At 39.6% G+C, this 23,133-nt stretch overlaps 3 protein-coding genes across 21 annotated transcripts in view; 1 reads left to right on the top strand and 2 right to left on the bottom strand.

Moving 5' to 3' along the window:
* Positions 1-1,010: 1,010 nt before the first annotated feature.
* On the bottom strand, positions 1,011-18,476 carry LOC148418640 (heat shock 70 kDa protein 1-like). 3 transcript variants are annotated; one of them, XM_088423248.1, is made up of 3 exons: positions 18,451-18,476; positions 6,106-6,217; positions 1,011-3,504 (listed from the first exon to the last, which is right to left on the bottom strand). In XM_088423248.1, the coding sequence occupies exon 3, from the start codon at positions 3,102-3,104 to the stop codon at positions 1,104-1,106; it is 2,001 nt and encodes a 666-aa protein (XP_088279374.1). In that variant the 5' UTR covers positions 3,105-3,504; positions 6,106-6,217; positions 18,451-18,476; the 3' UTR covers positions 1,011-1,103. The 3 variants fall into 3 exon arrangements, with proteins under 3 accessions (XP_088279374.1, XP_088279375.1, XP_088279373.1); XM_088423249.1 differs by lacking the exon at positions 18,451-18,476 and adding an exon at positions 14,067-14,108 and having other exon boundaries at positions 1,011-3,051; positions 3,381-6,217; XM_088423247.1 differs by lacking the exon at positions 18,451-18,476 and adding an exon at positions 14,067-14,108 and having other exon boundaries at positions 1,011-6,217.
* padi2 (peptidyl arginine deiminase, type II) lies at positions 6,092-19,398 on the top strand. 2 transcript variants are annotated; one of them, XM_088423246.1, is made up of 16 exons: positions 6,092-6,225; positions 11,155-11,326; positions 11,406-11,475; positions 11,562-11,623; positions 12,306-12,423; positions 14,100-14,249; positions 14,324-14,499; positions 14,597-14,700; positions 14,800-14,911; positions 15,299-15,406; positions 16,256-16,407; positions 16,492-16,639; positions 16,884-16,977; positions 17,046-17,125; positions 17,827-17,967; positions 18,836-19,398. In XM_088423246.1, the coding sequence occupies exons 1-16, from the start codon at positions 6,092-6,094 to the stop codon at positions 19,067-19,069; spliced, it is 2,055 nt and encodes a 684-aa protein (XP_088279372.1). In that variant the 3' UTR covers positions 19,070-19,398. The 2 variants fall into 2 exon arrangements, with proteins under 2 accessions (XP_088279372.1, XP_088279371.1); XM_088423245.1 differs by lacking the exon at positions 6,092-6,225 and adding an exon at positions 7,559-7,711.
* rap1gapb (RAP1 GTPase activating protein b) overlaps positions 19,113-23,133 on the bottom strand; it is a 108,919-nt gene continuing 104,898 nt past the window's right edge. For all 16 annotated transcript variants that reach the window (XM_088423244.1, XM_088423227.1, XM_088423228.1 and 13 more), the window contains one exon: positions 19,113-21,387. The gene's annotated coding sequence lies outside the window, so the exon portion shown is untranslated. The remainder of the gene's footprint in view (positions 21,388-23,133) is intronic.

Below are 23,133 nucleotides of genomic sequence, written 5' to 3'. Positions count from 1 at the left end.
TGTTGATGACATTGGATAGTCTATGTCCCGCCCCTTTTTAGCAAGTCATGGGCGAGGCTATTGGCCCTGGCGCAAGTTTGTCAAATTAGTGCGGATTGTGATTGGGTCACACAGAAAACAGTGTTTTGTGATTAAAATAATTTAAAAAAATCCTCGTTCCCAGTTTATGACTTTTGTAAGTGTCTATCTTCTAACCGTTGACATCAAGTTATAAAAATTAAGGTCATTTTATTTATATCGATGGGGGCACAATTTTTCATCAACGACCTCCTTTCGTGGAAAATACTTACTTTCAATATGATTCAGTCATCTATGTCCTTTCGAGAGAAACTAGTACATTTGGTGTCTGTTTATTATTTCCTGAGGTGTTTTATGTTTACCTCAGTGGGGGCGGTCTTTTTACTCTTCACCAATAGTTGAGGTGGTGTGCGTCGGCAAACGGGTTTTGCGTTTGCACTTAGTGTAACTACACTTTTGCGCCACCAGGTGATGCACTCATTGTCAAAGTCTGCAGGAGTGTTAAAGTTGCTCAGACACTGTCAACGTTATACCATGTTCTCAAGGTCACAATATTTAAGATATTAGTGTTACTGTTCCAGGCATATTTACAAGTATCGTTATTTTTTCTTTACATTTTTGTCAGCATCATTCTTAACTTCAGGTGGTCAAAATGTTTCTAGTTTAGTAAGGTTTTTAATAGATTCTAATCACAGGCACTTTGAAGCATTATTTTTTTTCAGATTCATAACAAGCTGCAACCTGTAAAAACCCTGTTACAAGTAAGTTAACATTTGCTGAAAGTTTATTCAAATGGCTTTTTTCGTTGTTGATGTAAAAAAAATAATTATTTTAAGTTAGATTTATCCAATTTTCAAAGCTTATGATCTCAATAAATAGTCACCTCAATGAGTGGGGAAGCACAAAATGTTTTTTTCTTGGTGGGTTTGCAAAAACTAATGGAGACACATAACACTCACCAGTAATTGGATTTTTATAGACTTTATTTTATTTTTATGCACATGATAACTTAAAAAAACATGATAGGTTTAACAATTTTAAATAGTAACATTTAAACGTTTATTTTTGATTAGCAAGAAATGTCCTTAATCCACCTCTTCAATGGTGGGCCCTCGGGCACCGGCCCAGGCCTCCCCTGCACAGCCTCCAGCAGGCCCCGCCCCCTGGTACAATTTGCTGATGATTGGCTGACACACTCGCTCCAGCTCCTTTTGCTTGTGGTTGAATTCATCTTTGTCAGCTAGCTGGTTGCTCTCCAGCCAGTTGAGGGTCTGCTCACACTTGTCCAGTAGCGTTTTCTTTTCCTCCTCACTCAACTTGGCTGCCACTTTCTCATCCTGGACACTGCTCTTCACATGAAAAGCATATGACTCGAGAGCATTCTTGGCGGCAATCTTGTCCCGCTGCAGCTCATCTTCAGCTTTGTACTTTTGAGCATCGTCCACCATCTTCTCGATCTCCTCTTTGCTAAGACGGCCTTTGTCATTGGTGATGGTGATCTTGTTCTCCTTGCCTGTACTTTTATCCACCGCAGACACATTTAAAATGCCGTTGGCATCCACGTCGAATGTGACCTCGATCTGCGGCACGCCTCGCGGCGCTGGCGGGATACCACTCAGATCAAATCTTCCCAGAAGGTTGTTGTCCTCGGTCATGGCTCTCTCACCCTCAAACACCTGAATAATGACGCCCGGCTGGTTGTCGGCATACGTGCTGAAGATCTGAGTCTGCTTTGTGGGGATGGTAGTGTTGCGTTTGATGAGTGGCGTCATGACTCCTCCAGCTGTCTCAATGCCCAGCGACAGAGGTGCCACGTCCAGCAACAACAGGTCCTGGACATTTTCAGAACTATCCCCTGTGAGGATGGCAGCCTGGACGGCGGCGCCATAAGCCACTGCCTCATCTGGATTAATGCTCTTGTTCAGTTCCTTACCGTTGAAAAAGTCTTGCAAGAGTTTCTGGATTCTGGGTATTCTTGTGGAGCCACCAACCAGAACCACGTCATGAATCTTGCCTTTATCCAGCTTGGCATCCCTCAGGGCTTTTTCGACGGGTTCCAGAGTTCCCCTGAACAGGTCCGAACACAGATCCTCAAAACGAGCCCTGGTGATGGAGGTGTAGAAATCGACACCCTCAAAGAGGGAATCAATCTCAATGTTGGCCTGGGAGCTGGAGGACAGCGTCCTCTTTGCCCTCTCGCAGGCCGTGCGCAGCCTCCTCAAGGCCCTTTTGTTCTGGCTGATGTCCTTCTTGTGCTTCCTCTTGAACTCAGCCACAAAATGCTCCACCATGCGGTTGTCAAAGTCTTCTCCGCCCAAGTGGGTATCTCCGGCAGTGGCTTTGACCTCAAAGACGCCACCCTCGATGGTCAGGATGGACACGTCAAAGGTCCCTCCACCCAGGTCAAAAATGAGTACATTGCGTTCCGCTGAGTGGCCTTTGTCCAGACCATAGGCGATGGCAGCCGCTGTGGGCTCATTGATGATCCTAAGAATGTTTAGTCCCGCGATGACACCTGCATCTTTGGTGGCCTGCCGCTGGGAGTCATTAAAGTAGGCAGGGACCGTAACCACGGCGTTGGACACCGGTTGACCCAGGTAGGCTTCTGCAATTTCCTTCATTTTAACAAGCACCATAGAGGAGATTTCCTCTGGGTTGAAGGCCTTGTCCTCTCCTTTGTACTGCACCTGGATTTTGGCCTTCCCTCCGTCAGCAACTACCTTGAAGGGCCAGTGCTTCCTGTCCGCTTGCACTACCGGATCATCGTACCTCCTTCCGATCAGTCGCTTGGCATCAAACACTGTGTTGCTTGGGTTCAATGCCACCTGGTTCTTTGCGGCATCACCAATGAGCCTCTCAGTGTCTGTGAACGCCACATAGCTAGGTGTGGTCCTGTTGCCCTGGTCATTGGCGATGATTTCCACTTTCCCATGCTGAAAAACACCCACGCAGGAGTATGTGGTGCCCAGGTCGATGCCAATCGCGATGCCTTTCGCCGAGACCATTTTGTTTGTTAAGCTGTCAAGATCCTGTCTGTAAAGGTAACAACATTGAAGCAAACCCATTAATATCACACATGCATCCATTTTTGATATAGCATATCAAATCAAAGTTGATCAAAGTTGATCTGGGGCCTATCCCAGCTGACTTGAGTTTAGGGGTGAAGTACATACTTGATGGCCAGCCATTTACATGACCTTTTAGTCAAAACACTCACTCATACCTATACACAATCTAAAGTTTTAAATTAATCAACCATACATGTTTTTGGAATGTGGGAAATTGCTGAAAAGCACATGCATCACATTAGGTTCACTATGCATGTAAAATGTCAGGTATAGAAAAAGAAAGAGTCCACTTACACTTAAATGTTCTCTGCAACTGTCTCCGAGTCGTGTCGCTCTCTCTTAAATCTTCTCTTGTGTCTATTGGTAGTTTCTGCGGCTCTCACCTGCTTTTATATTCTTCCAGCCCTAAATCTGGACACTTCGAGAGGTTTCTCCATCAAGTGACATTTTTTTTATATATAGCTTCCTGTTTGTCATTTCAAAATAAAAACAAACGCGCATAGCTCTATATCATCAGTAACATAGATAACGGAATATAGACTTAATTGTGAAGGCGCAAAAGTATTACAATAGTAATTATTGCCAAAAACTTTATCCAGAACACTCTGGAATTGTGGAGATGAAGATAGAAGTGCTAGTGTAGTCGAGACAGTTTTTTTTTTTTTTGCGGTTCACGTCATCCATATAACGAAATGCTTGTGGAAACTATTTTCTTATCAAACGTGGTTGTGTAAATGCTATGTAGCTTGACATCACAAAGCAAAATTATAAACTAAATGTGTAGTATAATTCTTGTCAAATATTCGAGAAAAGTACCATTCATGGTCAGAGGGATGACTAGTGAGAAAGATCCATACCCTGTGTTTAGAAATATTAACAACCGACTACTATTAAGTGACAGCTGGTGTCAAACTAATACACTTGTTTTCACTAAGTTAGTGAATTTGTGAGAGACCCAAATGGATGCCATATCTATTTGTTTCACAAGAGACTTTGGCGATAGTAAGGCAATTGTATTGGTACCTCAATTTCCATTTTCCACAAAATGGTCTTTCTGTGTACAGTCTGTCGTCGTCTCATATTCTTATCAGCATATGGACAGTGATGCATAATGACGATTTAGAATTCATAGGGTATATGAAAATGTAGATATGTCTACAGGATTATTTGGAAAAAATCTTGAATCTTTTCCATTCACACCAAAAAGTAACATTTTTGCTAACGTTAGGACTGCTGTTTATATTTTTCCTTTTTTTTCAATACTGCAGATACAAGTCAAAGCTCTTATTTTCTACTACGATTATATTATCGTCCATGTACACATAAAATAAGAGCATAACTTTCAAAATGATATTATCATACATTTTATTACATGGCCATATTTAGCGCATTCTAGATTTTATGTAGAGTATGTTTAAAAAACAACTTTACATAAATCAATAAACGTTTTGATCTGCCTAAAAAAATATAACTACTTTGAAGTCCACAAAAGAAGCAAGTTATAGCTCAAATAATACTAAAAGTGTCATTCCACAATTGGGGGATACTTTACATAACACCCATCCCAATTTTTAAATAATAATAAGAACCGAAGAAGATACCAGTGGCTCACTTCTTGAACCGCTGAAATTTACATCATCAAACGGTTTTCCAAAAGACCGTGTAAAGAAAAGGCATGTCCTCCCATCTCTTGTTCATTTTTTTAAATGACTATTTTAACAAAGTTAGCCATGATCGAACGTCTCACCATAGCTCATGCAAACCTCTCACACACATGATCAGAAAAAGTTTTTTTTTTAAATGTATTTATTTATTACCTATTATTATTTATTATTTATACCTATTTATATGAGTTGTTTGTCCTTGGTCATCAGTTGCAGCAAGCTAAACAGACAAACAGCTGAATGGATAGCTAAAGTGGCAGTATTGTAAACACCAAATAAATTGTGTTAAAAAATACTAATCTGTAAGAGAATAAGATGAGCTAAAGACACCTACAGTATTGTTAAAGGCTTATTTAGCTCATTTTACAGATCAGTTATTACCTACAATATTATTGATTAATATGTATCTGATAGTTTATTTTTTCAAAAAATTTGAAGCCCAAATGTCTAGTCTAGTTTTAGAATGACTCAATAGGCTCTTTCCCATTTGATTTTTTTAGGATTGCCACGATGAGTCACGGTGGGGAGAGGTGTCGAAGGAGTGGACCAAAGACAGTAGGGGGTGTGCTCAAAAATAGTTATTTAGTATAAAGATGAACATGAAAATAATCAAGGTCGACAAAAGAACAACGAGGGACTGACGACAATATTAGCAACAACATCTACAGTACATGATCAACAAAACCACATAGACAATGACAGACCTGACAATAACTGAAACTAAATACACAAAAAACTGACGAGACATCAAGGAGCACCTCTGCAAAACACAGTTGGTGCAGGGAGCTGATTGGCACACACAATGGAAGCAGTTTTACAAGGACTGGAGGACACAATCAAGCTAACAAGACACTGACACAAGGGGAACAGAAACATGAACAACACAAACCCAAGTCAGGAAAGAAACCATAAACACTAAGAACCTCTCAAAACACAAAAAAGGGTCAATAAAAAACAGTCACCAATGTGGTAGTTACTCCAGGACAAAAAAATGAAATCAAATTCAAAAGTCAGCAAGAAATAGAACATTCCTTAATTGAGATTATTCATTTTTAGAAGCGTGATCATTTGAATCAAAAGTAAAAATAAAGATAAGCAAAACTATGTGACATGATCTGTCGAATCCCAAACCCGTCCTGCAGAATAAAAGTTGTTAATACATCAAATTGATTTCCCTGCCCAAAATGAAGACAACAAAGTAAAATGAGAGTGTGCCTTAAGGGCATACAACGTGAGTGTCGGTGCTCCACCTTGCTCATATTACAACCTGGAAAAACAAGCTCTACACATATAAGCAGTTAGCAGTCCATCAAGAAACATCTCCCACCACCACTAACAGTCATGTCTCAACAAACCTCTTCAATTGATACTTTTTGCAGGAAGTCCGATTATCAACGCACTCTTCGTTTGGACCCAGAAAGTGCTCAGCAACTCCTCTATGTGGAAGGGACCACTTTGAAGGCAAACCTGGACAGGTAAGATGCACGTGTGAATGTGGATACACTTTTTTTCTTTCCCCCAAAAGATTGTATCCCCTTTACATCCCTCCAAGAAAACAGTAGAGCCCTTGTCTTGCATTTGCCGCTGTTCTATGCACATGAATAGAACTATTACTTAAAACTACTACTTCTACATGATAATGGCAAAAGTTTTTGTCGTTTATATTTGAGTCTGCTTGAAACCTTTTTCAAGTTATGTGACATGCAGCATGTGGAAATTTGTGCTGACAAAGTATAAAAAAACTAAAGACACCCTACCAGTTTTAGTATCAGTGACGATACGGTCTGTCATTACTCCAAAAAATCATTCGGGACTATTTTCTGTACACTTACACGATTTTATGAGCATTCTAAAAAGTATTTTACTTTCAGACAGCTGACTGAAATTAATGCTCTGCAAAAAGCATGTCAAACTATCTTGAGCTGAGACGAAGGCCACCTCCCAATAACTTTGACCTTTGTGCATATGTTTTCATAGTGCCTCCGAATATGGAAATTCAAGCAAATTCATGAGTGTGAACCAGCAGAAAGTTACCTGAAATGCCTGAGAAATGTATGTAAAACTGTTAGAAAAATATGCAAAAAAAAAAATCATGCAGTTGGATACTAAAAATGTCGGTAACAACAACTTCTAATTTTATCTTTTTAAAGTGAAAATAAAAAAAAGATAGATAGATAGATAGATAGATAGATAGATAGATAGATAGATAGATAGATAGATAGATAGATAGATAGATAGATAGATAGATAGATAGATAGATAGATAGATAGATAGATAGATAGATAGATAGATAGATAGATAAAAGAAGTGCTTTACCGCCATCTCCTGGCATTCATGAGCATCATAATGCCTCCAGGTTTGTGGTTTTAGCAGCTATTGCAGCAAACATAAAATGCATGCTAACATGTTTTGCAAGTTTGGTCACTTGATATTCCATAAATTACGGATTAGTACTTGATTTCCCAAACACCGAACATTGCGTAACACAAATTGGAACTCTACTCTGGAAAAATGTTTTTTTTTTTTTTAGCGGCATCTGCTGGCCAATTAGGCACTGGGCACAATGCTCTGTAATGCACAAATAAATAATCAACACAAACGCACATTACATATTTCCGTTTTGGAAAACGCCATTTAGGCTGCAGAGAATGAGATTTAGGCAGGAGCAAAGGATTTAAAGAGAATGGATTAGGGGGCGGGGGAGGGGTCGTCACATGACCAGGGGGACGGCGTGAAGGCCACTTGTCTGGCCTATCACAGCCCGGGGTTTAACTTCAGGCTTGTTCCAGCCTCTACTAGACACTTGTTAAACTCAGAGGGGTCGGTCCAGTCCGAGGAGTCACCTGGACTGAGTTCACTGGCAGGAACCATGATACGTCCCCGCACTCTCAGACTAGATTATGATAGAACTGCAAACGTCGTATGTGTGGTTGGCTCTGCGCTTCACGTAGCCCTTAACAGGTAGGTACCCCCCCGCCCCCCCCCCCCCCCCCAACACACACGCACGCGCACGCGCACGCGCACACACACAATCAATGTACCATGCATGAGACGTGTCAATACTCAAAAGATGACAATACTACTTTTTTTTTTTTTTTTACTTTTATTTCAACATATTGCAGTTTGTTTTATTCTGTGTTGTTTGTAACTTGCACACTGTAATGTGTGTGTCGAATGAGAATTGCTGTATTTGGTTTCCTAGCTACACGTGAGGGGGTCAAATCTTAGAAACATACCAAATCTCAATAAACTGGATAATTGTGGAAAACTTAAGATAAATGTGAAATGTTTTCTAGCCAGTTTCCACTGGATGTTCACATTCAAAGTACAGTAGTTGTTTTTCATATCATAATTTTTACTTGACCTACTGAAATAAGCTTTACTACAACGTCCAAATTCATTAAGGTGCACCTGTAATAATAAAAATATTGTTACATGAGTACCGCCATAACAATAAAAAGGCCTTTCTTGGATATGTAAAGGCCACGTTCTAAATAGAGCTTTCATTCTACTCTCCAACCCTGTACCTATTGTTGCGGCTGCTATACTAAGTTGCCTAAATTCTTCTCTCGAAAGCCATTTCGGATGGGGGATAATATTTGTTTCTTCTTGTTGACATCAACATGGAATGCACAGTTACAAGTCAAAACGCAGATGCTGCTGCTGGCGACACAGTCAAACAGGCCGGCTATTGTTACAGTGCAAACACCCGAGACTTTGTTGTCGCATAGAATTGCATCTGCCATGCCAAACGCAAGCCGACGCAGCACATCCGAGCCGAGACTGGATTACCCAGCAAATGCAAAATGGTCCACTCATGTGCAGTGCTGGTTGCTGAATGATATTTCCCTTCAAGTGTGTCACCTGGCTGCCATTGCCACCGGGCTTTCGCGTCCGCACTTGGATATGCACTGCAAGAATGCCGTAAGCAAGCGAGGGCATGTTTACTTGAGAGAATGTCCCGAGTGGGACGAGTTTCCACCACAAAACGGCTGTTTCAGGAAAAGAGATAGGAGATAGTGTTTGGTTGATCGTGTCTGTTGTGCAAACAGGAGGGCGCTGAGGCCCTTAAGGCACCTAAAATCAGGTTTTGCAACAATGACTCTCGTCAAACATTCTTGTTTACTCTTGGCTGTTTTGTGATCTCATGACAATATGTATATTGGGTATTATGTAAACCACCTGCTACCCATAACATTACGTGGACACTTTTCAAATGAGAGCCAACCGTGTCAAGAAATGGAGACAAATTATGCTTTTGATTGACTTGTAATAACATGTCTTGGCCTCAAGCATCAGACAGTGGGAGAGCCATTTTGAAATGACTTTAATTACTTTTTTTTTTTTTTAACAAAAAATGTAACTACCTTTAGGAGACCTTCAAATGACCCCCCCCCCCAAAAAAAAAAAAAAGTACTGTACATATGCAACAGGTTGGACCTCAAAACAGTAATTTATGTATTTTTTCTTTTTTCCAGAAGACAAAGTAAAGTTAAAAAAAAAACAAACAAAAAAACGACAAGCAAGCATGCATGGAAAGAACAAAAACGGGGGAACAAAAAGCATGACCAGACATGTTGGAAATAGTTAACCAAAATTTATAGTGCAAGGTAAAACAAACAAAAGCACGACAATAAAAGGTGATGATGACAAAACACCTTTTAGGGTATTTTGAAGAGGGAGTAGGCAGAGTTACCAGAAAGATGCCAAAACCTCAAAGATCAAGATCTGAAAAATAAATGCTCGACAACGACTGAACGGTGATTGGCTCAAATAAAAGAATGAAAGGAACAATTTAGCATTTTCCTGGTATGGGCACAGGTCCGAAGACTGGAAGCTGATTATTACTAATAGTTCCCAGAAGACCCTTGCTCACCCCACTCATCTCCCTGCACCACTTGAAGGGAATCAAGAAAGAAAAATTCAGGAAGCAGTTAATGATCAGAAAGAAAGTAAAACAATTATTGATCGGGAATTAGTCATGGAAAGCGAACTCTGGATACTCTGAAGTCACACTGCTTTGTCATTGGTTATAATCTGTGTCAGGTCGTTTATGGTTGGCATGCTGCCTTCAATGTCAGCATTGACTTGGATTACCTTGGTCGGTTTTTGGCCTTTTTTGAAGTGGACTTTTGGCAAAATGTCTTATGTCTTTTTGTTTGGCTGACAGCTAGTCCACTCTTCCTGGACACTTGTTATGTAATGCTTTTAAAAACAGGTGAAACATTTCAGTTCTTTCCCACTAACAATTAAGATCTTAAAGAGCATACACAAAATCAAATTTAACAACATATTATTCTTACAATTAATGATGTTTTGAATAAAATTAGTAAGCCAATTTTTGTTTATTTATTTTGCTCTCAAATTTGTCAATATTTTGTGTATGTATATATATATATATATATATATATATATATATATATATATATATATATATATATATATATATATATATATATATATATGTATTTATTTATATATATATTTATATATATATATATTTATATATATATATATGTATTTATTTATATATATATTTATATATATATATATATTTATATATATATATATATATATTTTATATATATATATATATATATATATATATATATATATATATATATATATATGTATGTATTTATATATATTTGTATGTATGTGTTTATATATATGTATGTATTTATATATGTGTGTGTTGTTGTTTTTTCAGTAATATAAAGCACGAATGCCTTGTTTATGAAATGGTGCACTATATAGTAACAGCCAAAACTTTGGAATCAGTCTCTAATTAATTTTTTTCCATTTATTTAACAAAAATGAATTGCTGAATAATACTTAAACCACAGGCATTATGTAGGAGCATTAATGGAATTATTTGCTGAACAAAAAACAATTATTTAAAAGAGAATATATTTATAGTTTAGGTTCTTTAAATGAGACACTGTGTACCAAGAAGACAGCTTTGCGCATCTTGATATTTTCTCAGTCAGCTCTATGATGTAGGTCATGCATTTTTGCTGTGCATATTCAAAAGCATGAATTTTGTTATCGCGTTTGAGACCATTTGATTTCGATGGCATTTCCAAATGTTTGAGTGGATGGACTCTCTCTTTATATCAGTTTGCATTATTTATTACTGTACTATGTATTAATTTACCACCGGGTGTCCATTGCAGTCTGCTGAGCCTAGAGGGGGCTCTCATCCCACCTGTGGCCCCTTTTCAAAGTTTATAATTTTTTTCCCCAGATTTTTTTTTTAGGGTTTTTTTTTTTTTTGCCCTTTTGGCAGCTTAATTCAGGGGATGTCTTTAGAGTCTTTTGCGACTAAGAATTTCACAAATAAAATTGACTCGACTTGGGTACTGTAAATAAAGCTGCCTCGCCTGACCCAATGTGATCTACAGGAGCGCACCTCCCAACTCCGCATTCTTCTCAGTCAAATGCACTCCCAACGTTCAGTACAGCATCGTCCCACCGACCCAGGTGACCTCTCACCTCTCCCCCATGTCCCTTGATGAAAAGTCAGTGCTGCTTATCTCCATGAGCAGTGCCAGCCAGCATGAAAACGACAGCAAGGTGACAGGACAGAAGTAAAGCTGCATTTGACCTTTAATGACTGTTATTGTAAGACTGCCTTGTGTTTTTATTTTGCAAGCTTACTGTCCGATACTATGGGGAAAATAAAGAAGTTTTGAGCAATGCCATCCTGCACCTTACAGCACTTGGTATGCTTAAAACAACACAGATTTGGTGGCATAATTGGATGTATTTGTGAAATGTAAAAGAAATACAAAACATTTTTGTCACACAGAGATCTCTCTTGATGTGGACGCTGACCGAGATGGCGTTGTGGAGCAAAACAACCCAAATAAGGTGAGCTCAGCATGTGAACCTCGCATGACCAAACCCAGAAAACAGGTGAGCCGTGATTAGCTGTTACTTGAGCCCTGAACAAATGCATTGTTATTTTCAGTCAACAGCAAGTGGCAAAATGCATTCTTTTAAGGTAAAAAAAATATACAGTACATAAAAAATATGAAAGTGATCAAATTGCAAACAATGAATTATTTACTGCTGATATTTGCCAAAAAAGTTAAAAATCTCTCTAAGATATCGAGTAGCTCTTCAACATTTTGAACAGTCAATATACAATGCTATTTCTATTACTACCGCTACTACTATTAACAATATTAATAATCATAATAATAAATTAATAATGTGATGCATTGCAGCTCCAGACAACTGCAAATGACAACCACCATACTGAGCATCTACTTTTCTTACCGTCTCAAATAAACCAGAGCATTAACAACTTTGTAAAGGCAGATGCTTTGAGTACAGGTGTACCCAGTAAGTAGTCAGTCAAATCTGAATGCAAGTCACAACATGCTATACTGCAATGTGCTTAAATTATACAGTTCAACTTCATCCATCTGTTGCATGATTTATATGTTCCCGGAGGTAATTATCAGAGAAAGGAATGATAGAGTAGCTACAGGGAACAGTAAAATAAGTAGAAATGCTACTTCTATTCTGATTACACTTCTGTTGCTAGGGATCTTGGAAGTGGGGTCCTAATGGCCATGGAGCCATCCTACTGGTCAACTGTGACTCGGAGCGGCGTTATGCCAAGAAACTCGACACTGAGGTGGACTACATTTCCAAGTTGTCTGGTAAAGAAGATGCTTTACTCCAGTGGTCCCCAAGCCCCGGTCCGCGGACCGGTACCGGTCCATGGATCAACTGGTACCGGGCCGCGTGGGCTGCACCCGAAATAATGTTTTGGAGATGATTTAGGTTAATGGTACGCGCACACCGAACCCGAACAAGGCAAAAAAGTGGAGCGTTTTGTATTTTTGTCAATGGAGTTCGCATGACTGGGCGCGAATGCACGTCGGGCGATGCGATGGACGGGAATGGAGCGACGCGAATGGCCGCGCGCGGTCACGAGAAGCGAAATTTCACCTTTCGAGTGAAGTTAATTAATTTTTTTACTTTTTCCGCGTTTCGCGTCGCCACAGCCAAATCAAGGAAGCGACAACTTGTGACAACTGGTATGTGCAGCGTTTGCTACACTTAACAGCTGTTGAACCGTAGTTACCGTGCTAAGCTAATGATAGCGCAGCATTGTCAGCACAATATTTAGCAGTAACCCCCCCCACTCACACACACACAATATAAATGTATGGCGTTGACCGGTCCGTGGTGATCAAAAGGTTGGGGACCACTGCTTTACTCCATGTAAGGGCATATTTTGCCAGTCAATGTGCTTACCTGCTAAGCTAACATAGCCACTGTGGCTCAGTTTTTATTGACAGTTCAGGTACTTTTTTTAATTGAGGATTTGAGGTTTGTACTGGTGTCAGACTTTGTTTTTAATAGTTGGTCAGATTATTTAGCTGCAGTGAACAATTAATCGACCAATGTGTTTTTTTGTTTTTTTTTTCAGGGCCAATAGCCTACCTATTATTAGATGTCCAAAAAATGGTAACCGATATTTAGAGCCAATATTCATTTTCAGTTAAAGGAAAAATAGCCATCCATCCAGGCATGCTGGAGTCTAACGCAGCTGTTCTTGGTTCAAAGAGGGTGGGGTACACCATGAACTGGTTACCAGCCGTTTGCAGGACACACAGAATTGAACAGTCATTCACTCCAGCCAGGAAGGGGGGGGCCGGAAGCAAAACCATGATCTATATAAGTCGTATGTGCCAACCAGTCTGCCACCATGCCGCCCATGGAAAATATTGGTGTCAAAAAACAAACAAACTCCAACTTGGTTGAAAACCTGTTCAGATTTGCGCAATGTCAATTTTTACTATACACTTTACTTACATCTTATTTATAAAATTCTAACAAAAGTTTCAGGGAGCTCATTAGCACGCCTTAAAACATGAAACAAAAATTTAAACAAGGAAGTAGCTTTTTATAGTTTTCTAGAATAAAAGAAGTTCCCCAAAATTCCACAATTACAGAAAACTTAAAATCTTTGTTTTTTAACTAATTTCAAACAAAAATAAAAGGTGCAGATGTTCCCAGTCTGCATAATCTCTCATAAAGTTAACTGAAAATTTGATAATTACCTGAAGTCAAAATTTCCTTCAAACTCATTTATTATCGGCAGAGTTTACGAAAATGGAACATGCCAATATTTTTTAAGATGCCAAGGGCCACGCCAATAATTGGTCTATCAGTGAACGCCACTTATTAACTGTGTTTAGTTCCATGTCTGTAAAATCATCCATAAGACTGATAGACTGCAGTTATTTGATCGGAACAAGCATGCAGGTCAATGGATGGAAGAACTGAAACGTACCTAATGTTGTGGCATTTCTGCGCCCACGAGCAGATTTACGTGACATGTCCATGATGGTGCTGCGGACAAAAGGCCCCGCCAAACTCCCAGATGGCTACAAGCTCACCATGCACATTTCTCAAGGCGATGCGGAAAGCGTCAGGGTTTACAGGCCCAGGCCTCACATGTACAGCAACTTCCTATGTGCGTAAAAACAACAAAATGAACGAGTGGTGAATTGTGTGAGCTGTTTGAATTATCAACCATCTTTATTTCAGCTGGCGTATCAGGCGATTTTACAAGAGTGCTGACCAGCCAGATGTTGTCCAGCCAGGTCCCGTACATCGGTGGTGTAGCTGAGACTAAGTTTTACGTGGAGGGTCTCAAGTTTCCGGACAAGGACTTTGACGGGCTCATCACGATCAACCTTAGCTTGTTGGAGCCCATTTGTAGAGTAAGGACTTCTCAGATTTAAAGCATTAATACGAAATTGTCCATTAAAAGATCCCAAATCATGTTATCTCAAGCCAGTTTTTCGCCTACGTTGACAGGGTCTTCCCGAGACCCCGATTTTCACTGACACGGTTGTGTTTAGAGTGGCGCCATGGATTATGACGCCAAACACCCTGCGGCCTGTTGAGGTGTTCGTTTGCAGGTAAAGAAAAAGAAAGGAACATATTCTTGACAATTGATTCTTCTCGTGTTTTGCAAAAAAAACTGTCTCTAATCTTCTTTGTCGCTGCATGCTGCACAGCACATCAGATAACTACGGATTCCTGAAAGGAATGAAGAATCTTGTGGCGAACAGCGGCTACAAACTCAACATCTGTCACGAGTATATGAACAGAGGTGACCGCTGGATGCAAGTAAGATAATGATGGGTGTTTTTCATGTGTAAATGAAACTTACAAATGTAGTCTAGAAATTTTTTTACATGATAGCCAACTGGCAGGCAGGCACATCAACAAATTGACTTGGATTTTTCTTAACTGGGGTTGTCACTTGTTACTAAACCGAATTGTAACCTCGGAGTCTTCAATAAACCTAGCTTGCATTCTTTTGGAACGTGAAAGGAAACGAGAAATGCCAAAAACAAGCTCAGCAGAAACATACAAGCACCACATACTGTAGCTCAGTCCAGACCTGAGACCCAGGAGCTCAGCAATGTGAGGCAGATGTAAAAGCCACTAGTGGCAAGATCATACCAAAAGCTGTAAACCAATACAATTTAAAGTATGGACATTTTTCTATAGGATGAGCTTGAGTTTGGTTACATCGAAGCACCACATCACCGTTTTCCTGTGGTCCTGGATTCCCCCAGAGATGGAAAACTTCTCGATTTTCCATACAATGAGCTACTGGTGAGCAATGTTTTCATTATTGAAGTTCCTGTAGTTAAAATGAATGCCTTCTCAATTTGACAGACCACAGAGAAGAATGCTGTTAAAGGACCTGTATCATGGTATTTTAAACATTCCAGTTATATATATGCATAAAAATGATGAAATCTCATCTTTCACATTTTGGCTATTTATTTCTTATGAAGAAAAATGTTTTTTGGGAAGCGACGTGTCTAATCAAAAGTGAGTCAAACAGTGCCTCTCACGTCATGTCAAGAAATACAAAAGTAGATGTAAACAGTACTTCACATGGAGAAATATAAGTCATTAGTAGCAGAAGAAAAATGCCCCATCAAAGCAATGTTCATATGAAGAAATGTGTTATGCAAATTTCATCCAATACACACGTTTCCTTTCTATACAATTAAGCTCACATGTACATACTTTGTGCAAAATCTCTTTTCCATAACTTATTGTAAAACCGGAATTAAAAATAGGAATGCCAGGATATTGTGGGAGCGTTTTTACACTGCATGGTGGTACAAGGGCCTTCCTCCCCGCTGCGGCGTTACATTGTGATGCGAGAATGGAAGACCCTTCTGCTCAGGAAGGCCCTTTTGCTCAAGCAGGCCTGAGAATGCAAAATAAGCAAAGAATTCTTAGAAATGCCTCAATGAAGGAAAAGAACAATAGAGATAATAATACAGTGAAAAATTAATCTTCTAACATTTTTAAAAGCTCTTTTAAAAGCCCTTTAACAACCCTGACAAATTTTAATTAAAAAAATAGACAATTATATATATAAAATAGATGATATTTTGTATTTAGAAAAAAAAAAATCTTAGTAGCATTTGTCAACAATCCCTTCAGGGTCCCGACTTTGGCTACGTGACAAGAGTGGCACTGAGGAAAGATGTGAGCAGTCTGGACTCGTTTGGCAACCTGGAGGTCAGTCCTCCCGTCACGGTCAACGGCAAAGAGTATCCGTTGGGTAGAATCATCATCGGCGTGGCATTTCCGACGTAGGCTCGCCCTAGATCATTTTTACTTTGAATGGAAAGGTGGACTTAAAGACAATATAACAAAAATGTCTTTTTTCTTTTAAGAACCACCAAAGGAAGAAACATGACTAAAGTGGTCCAGGACTTTCTGTGGGCACAGAGGGTCCAAAAGCCCATCGCCTTGTTTTCTGACTGGCTGGTCGTTGGCCACGTGGATGAATTCATGACGTTTGTTCCTGCACCAGACAGGAAGGTATTACCTACACTACATGGTTCAGCCAGTGACACACAACCAAAGCCTCTTCCAAATGCTAGTTAACTGCCAGTATGAATACTTCATATGTTTCATAGAAAGAGAGACATTTTTGTACAATTTTAAGTCTTAGGACATGCTTCCCTCTACTTTGCTGCTATTTCCTTTTATCCTCAATGGCAACATGAATTCCCGGTGCAAACTCTCTGCCAATGTTTTTTGTTTGTTGTGGCCTCGCTGGCAGGGCTTTCGGCTGCTGTTGGCCAGTCCGGACGCAGGCTACAAGCTGTTCCGAGGCTTAAAGAACAACGGTCACGGACAGGCCAAACTCTTCGAGGGTATGTCTGTCCTCGCGTGCTATTTTTGCTTTTGGCTCGAGTATACAAAACAATCTACTTCCTCAAAGGGCGGAATGACCAAGTGCCCATCACAGTGGACGACATACTCCAAGATGAAGCTTTCCAAGCTGAGAACAACTATGTACAGGTCAGTCAGCTGTAAACCTACGGTTAGCTTTCTGTTCCTACCTTTAATCCACACAGAACCCTAAAATATAGTAAAGCTACTTAGCCATTGAAGATGCCGAGCAATAGTGAACATTTAATAAATAACAGGCCCTGCGATTGGCTCACAACCAGTCCAAAGTGTCCTCTGCCTACTGCCCGAAGACAGCTTGGATTGGCAACGGCAACATAGTGACCCTAGGGAGGATAAGCTGCTATGCAAAAATGGGTGACGTTAACCAGCTCACATGGCTTCGGGGGACATGAAAAAAAAAAAAAAAAGCAGACACAATTTTGCCAAGGGCCTACTGAATTTCATCAGCATCAACACAATGTAGATATGGTGATCAGAAAACTACCAATCACAGCATACTGATATTAATCAGAAATTCAATGGTCTTATATCCTTGGCAACTGACAAACTAAATTAATGTGAAAATAACATTTTGGCTATTTCTAACCCAAATACATGATTTTCTTTTCAGACATTAACATATAAATTAAGTTCACTCCTGTAGATTTGGGGCCAGGGCAGCAGTCAAGGCCTCAGTTCTTATATTTATTCTCTTTATGTTTTTTGTAAAGCGCTTTGTTGCAGTTTGCAGCAGATATTAAAGTAAAATGCTGTATAGATGCATTTGAGTTGAGGCTTTCCTTTTTATTTCTTGTGCCTCTTTTGTTCAGAGCTGCATTGACTGGAACCGAGACGTATTGAAACGAGAGCTGGGCCTGGACGATGCTGATATCATTGACCTGCCCATCCTCTTCAAATTAGAGCAGGATGTTGACCACGAGTTCCGAGCAGTCGCCTTCTACCCCGACATGGTACGTTTTAGGAACAATTGCACTGCTTTCCAACACACACTGTGTTTTCATATTTCCTCAACAGCACGGAGAATATGGTGATTTTTTTCTTTCTTTCATTATTTGAAACAGTTTCTCGTATTTAAAGTTAGTGACTTTTTTTCTTTCATAATTTGAAACAGTTCCTCGTATTTTAGAGTTAGTGACTTTAAAGTTGGAGTATGTAATTTATTTAAAAATGCGGACTAAGCTCCTCTAACATCTTGCTGTATTTTGCAGTATTTATTCTTTCATGTGTCATGTTGACCCCCAATATTCCCAGCTAGCCCACCGGATTGTGTGTGAAAATGATGTAATAGAAAGGAAGGACCGGAAATGACACAGAGCGCAGCTCCTTTTCTCCCGTTTTAAAAAGCCATCTGAGGTGGATTTTGGATTTCTGAAGTGTAAAATAAAATACTGTAAAGTACACAAAGCACAAATGCAGCAAACAGAATTACTCACCCAAGTATCTTCATCACAAAGACAGGCTTTGGTGTAAAAAGAAAAATGACAACTGTTAAGTCCACACTCTCCTATAGCTATAATTGCCCAATAAGATGCCTGATGTAAAATGCATGAATTTCAGCTCCAAAAAAAGCTGCCACACAACTGTACAAGTGCAACATTAAGTAATTTACGACATCCATTTTCTGATAAATATTGATTTATCAAAAAAAAAAAAAGTTCAACCATACAAGTGGCCTAACATGCATTTGGCCAGTGTCATTTTGAAGCGATGGATTTTTGTGTTTTAATGCAAAATTCCAGCATGTGCATGAGTATACAGTATATGACTTTTTAGAATGACCAATACTATGAGATCAGTGTTATACTTTACATTATCCAGGTTAACATGATCGTGCTGGGGCAAAGCCTGGGCATCCCCAAGCCTTTTGGCCCCAAGGTGAACGGCCGCTGCGCCCTGGAGGCGGAGATGTGCTCCCTGATGGAGGGCCTGGGTCTCACCTGCACCTTCATCGACGACTTTGCATCCTACCACCAGCTCCTGGGCGAGGTCCACTGCGGCTCCAACGTGCGCAGGGAAGCTTTTGACTTCAAGTGGTGGGACCTTGACATGTGAATTGAGGCGGCTAGAGGGACAGGAAAGCATCACCGCAATGGTCTTAACGTCATTCAACATCTTTGTTGTCTTTATTTACACTGATGATGCAAAGCAATAATTTATGTTCAAATGGGTTTTTTCAACAAGCAGACAGAAACAGAAATACAATCATATTTGGATCGACCAAAAGCATGGGCCAGATGCATGGATGTGCTATTTTGTTGAGCCAGAGGGAGGCGCAAGCCATCTACGCTTCAATTGAGCAAGTTCAGTTCAAGTCAAATCAAAAAGTTTGAGCTCAGTCATTTGAGGTTTTCGAGCAGTCTTTTTTTTTTTTTTTTTTTTTTTACACAAATGGAGAAAGAACAGTAGATCTGCAAAGTAAAAGGAAGCATGATGTGCCTTGTGTGTTACATTCAGCAACCTCTGGAAAGACGAGCGCTCACGAGACACAATCATTTGGAAAGGCAACCCAGTCACAGTGTAGTTCCAAAAAATCCACTTGACAATCACAAACTAAGGATTTTCTATGGAAAGCTATTAATTGATGTCCAATTATTGCACTTTATTGTCCCTGAACAAGAAAATAGATTCGGCACACAACATTAGTCTTAACTGTTCTTTTTTTTTTCACAATTGCTTTACACTACTGTATGGCATTTCTACACAACAATACTGTAGAACAAAGAATGCATTAGCTGACAACGCTGTGTTTCTAGTACTGGTGGTGACAAAACTTTTACTAGTTAACATCCAGTGCCTAGTATCAGGAGTATGCAAATATTAGAACTTGTTACTAATTATGGAAAACTGAGCACTAGCTGATAACTACATGCAATTAATACCACTAGTTTCAATATAAAATAATACTAGTGAACATTTAGGGACTTCATTAGTAGTACTACTAGTAGCACACATCTGTTGACTGCTTGAAGAATCTTACCAGTAAGGAAAAAGTGTGCACTTGTTGACTTTGTGCTACTACTACTATCGACACACATTTAGTACTTAACTAATCGTTCTAGTTGTGCACAGGTGTCAATTGTGCACAGGTGTCAACTGATAGAACAACTACTAATTAGGTAAAATTGCACATCAGTTGTATGTTAAGAATACTAGTGGTAACTTGTTAAAATGGCAGTGCGTAGAGTTTAGCAGTATCTAATGGTGAACTAGAAGAATGCAATCATGTTGCCCGCAACCCTTGTGAGGACAAGAGGTTAAGAGAATGGATGCATTTTTTGTTCGCCACTAGATGTAACAAAATTTCACACTGGCCTTTTAACATCTTTTCTAGCCCTTTATTTGTGGTACTAGAAACACAGAGATGTCAACTGGTAGACCAACTACTTGTTGCTAGAAAGCTGCATTAGTCACCAAAGTGTGTGCTTCTATGCACAGATGTCAACTAGTGCAGTTTTGCCTCACTAGTATCATGGAGTCAGTGTAGCAGTGCACAGAAATATCATTAGTAAGACATTCTAATTGTGTGCTAACTTGTCTTCTTAATGAGGACAAAAAGCATACTAGTACATGGACAATTCAGCGCACTAGTCGGACAATAGCTCTCCATTAGCATCCTATCACAACCATTGGACACTTACGAGTTAAAAAAAAAAAGTGCGCAATGTACACAGCACGTGGAGAAGAAAAAAACGCAAATCACAGGTACAACCAATGTGGCACCAGAGGATTTTTTTTTCTTGTTTTGTTGTTTGTCAAGCAGGTTGACACCATGCACAGTAGCACTCGCACAAACACAAACGATTGAAAATGCTTTGTTGTTGGTCGAGGCACCACAGTAATAATGACTTTTTTTTTTTAACTGCCATTATACCATCAGTAGAGTGTACTGTACATTGGGATTCACTGTGTACGTTTATGGACATAATTGAGTCTTATTAAATGCTTCTGCTGTCTTTCAAGAAAGTGGCCTCAATCCTGAAGAAAACCGATGTGACAAATGCTGTTGATTCCTCAAACGAACGTTAAACAAGAGAGTCACACTGACACTAAGCAGGTCAACGGACCAAACACCCAGGCAAAAAGTTGTTGAGTTTCTCTCATTCGAAACCTTCAATACCAGAATGACGTTGCACACTGACACAGTGGTGATGATTCTGCATGGCCTTTGAAGGTTTTTTTTGGGAGCAGGAAGAAGGACCCGCCGTAACATCCTCCAAGTTTCCCTCCGTGTCTTGTCGGGACAGCTGGCGGATCCAAACCCAACGCTTCTAGGAAAGTTCCACGGACTGCGTCTCAAAAGTCGCACTTGGTGCAGGAGGCGATGTGACGCATTCATTCATTTCTGATGTGTGGTGCCTCTCCAAGAAATGCTGCAAAAGACAAAAGCAGAGGGGTAAGTAATGCCCCTTTCCAGAAGCATGGTACCAACACCTCAGCTCATGTGTCCACCCCAAACCCAAGCGTGAGATGTGTTATGGTAATCGATAGAAATGGGTGTTTGCGCCAATGTGGGAGTGAACACGACCGACTTGATTCAGGGCCAACCGGACTCTTTTCATTCCATTTAAATTCAGCATTGCATGGCAGAAGCAGAACGGACTCGCTCACTGGAGTGCATGCTGCTACAACTCTTGGCAAAAATGATGGAAACACCAGTCTCGGAGAATATTCATGCTGTTGTTTAATTTGTAAAAAAAAAAAAGCAAATCATAGCTAAAACAAGTACATTCAAATGGCTTCTTTCGGGCTTTCAGAAACACTATAAGAAAAAAAAAAAAGATGTGGTAGTCCGTAACAATTACTGTTTTAGGATAATGGAATCACTCAACTCTGAGAGAAAAAGATATGTCATGAAAAAACAAAACCTATAATACATCACTACTACTTTGTTGCACCACATCTGACTTTGATGACAGCTGGCAATCTCCAAAGACATGGACTTAATTAGTGACAAAGAGCACTCTTCAATAATTTGGCACTAGATGTCTTTTGATTGGTTTTGCCAGATCAGCTTTGCAGGTTGGATTATCTTCCTCTACAGATTTTCAATTAGATTGAGATCTGGACCGTTTTCAGGCTATGACATTGACCTTATGTGTTTTTCTTTAAAGAATCTTTTCACAGTTTTTGCTATATGGCAAGATGCCTCGTCGTCCTGAAAAACGATTTCATCAGCCCCGAAGGTTCATTTGATGGGATAAGAAAAGTGTCAAAATAAACCCGTGCATTTATTGAAGATGTCATGCAACCCCATATCATCAATAACTGTGGAAATTTGAAAGTTTTTTCAGGCAGTCCTCTTCATAAATAAAAGTTGCAGCATCATCAGCTTGGCCAATGCAGATTCATCACTGAATGTGACTTTCATCCAGTCATCCACAGTCCACGCTTGCTTTTCCTTAGCCCATTGTAATCTAGTTTCTTTACGTTTCGGTGTTAATTATGGCCTCCGTTTAGCTTTCCTATATGTAAATCCCATTTCCTTTAGGCGGTTTCTTACAGTCCGGTCACAAACATTGACTCCAGTTTCCTCGCTTTTGATCATTTGTTTTGCTGAGCATTTTCAGTTTTCTTAACATATCGCTTTGAGTGTTCTGTCTTGACGCTTTAATGTTAGTCTTTCATTAGTCTACCAGTATGCTTGCAATTAACAACCTTCCCATGTTGTTTGTATTTGCTCTAGATTTTAGAGACCGCTGACTGTGAACATCCATCTTTTGCAACACTGCATGATGATTTACCATATTTAAAAAGTCTGATAACCCTATCATAGTTTCAAATGACATCTCTTGCGTTGGAGCTATGATTTATGTCAGTCTACCTGGTGCACCAGCTGTCCAAGGCGTGATCACTTCGGTTTAACTGAAGGGTGTGTTAGTTTTGGAAATAGACATTTGCAGGGTGATTCCATAATTTATTTTCCATATTTCCATATTTTTTTCCTTCTGTTTGGTAACTTCAAAAGTATCTGCAACTAACTACCACGTCTCTTTCTTTTGTCTTGATGCCTTTTAGTGTTTCTCAAAGCCACAAAATTGCTATTTGAAATGACTTGACTTTTGTGTAATGTCTATGATCTGTTTTTTCTACAAAATTAAACAGCTGTATGAATATAT

The sequence above is a fragment of the Hippichthys cyanospilos genome, chromosome 9, assembly GCF_059441005.1.
Source record: "Hippichthys cyanospilos isolate Australia breed blue-spotted pipefish chromosome 9, RoL_Hcya_1.0, whole genome shotgun sequence".
Lineage (NCBI taxonomy): Eukaryota > Metazoa > Chordata > Actinopteri > Syngnathiformes > Syngnathidae > Hippichthys > Hippichthys cyanospilos.
The sequence above is the reverse complement of the archived record's forward strand: the minus strand, read 5'-3'. Positions and strand labels throughout refer to the sequence as shown.

Bases quoted from the DNA above. Each gene is read 5' to 3' on its own strand.
- LOC148418640 (XM_088423248.1), bottom strand. From the start codon at position 3,104: ATGGATGCATGTGTGATATTAATGGGTTTGCTTCAATGTTGTTACCTT.
- padi2 (XM_088423246.1), top strand. From the start codon at position 6,092: ATGTCTCAACAAACCTCTTCAATTGATACTTTTTGCAGGAAGTCCGAT. The intron at 16,978-17,045 runs GTATGTCTGTCC...ACTTCCTCAAAG, and splicing joins ACAGGCCAAACTCTTCGAGG to GGCGGAATGACCAAGTGCCC. The intron at 17,126-17,826 runs GTCAGTCAGCTG...TCTTTTGTTCAG, and splicing joins CTGAGAACAACTATGTACAG to AGCTGCATTGACTGGAACCG.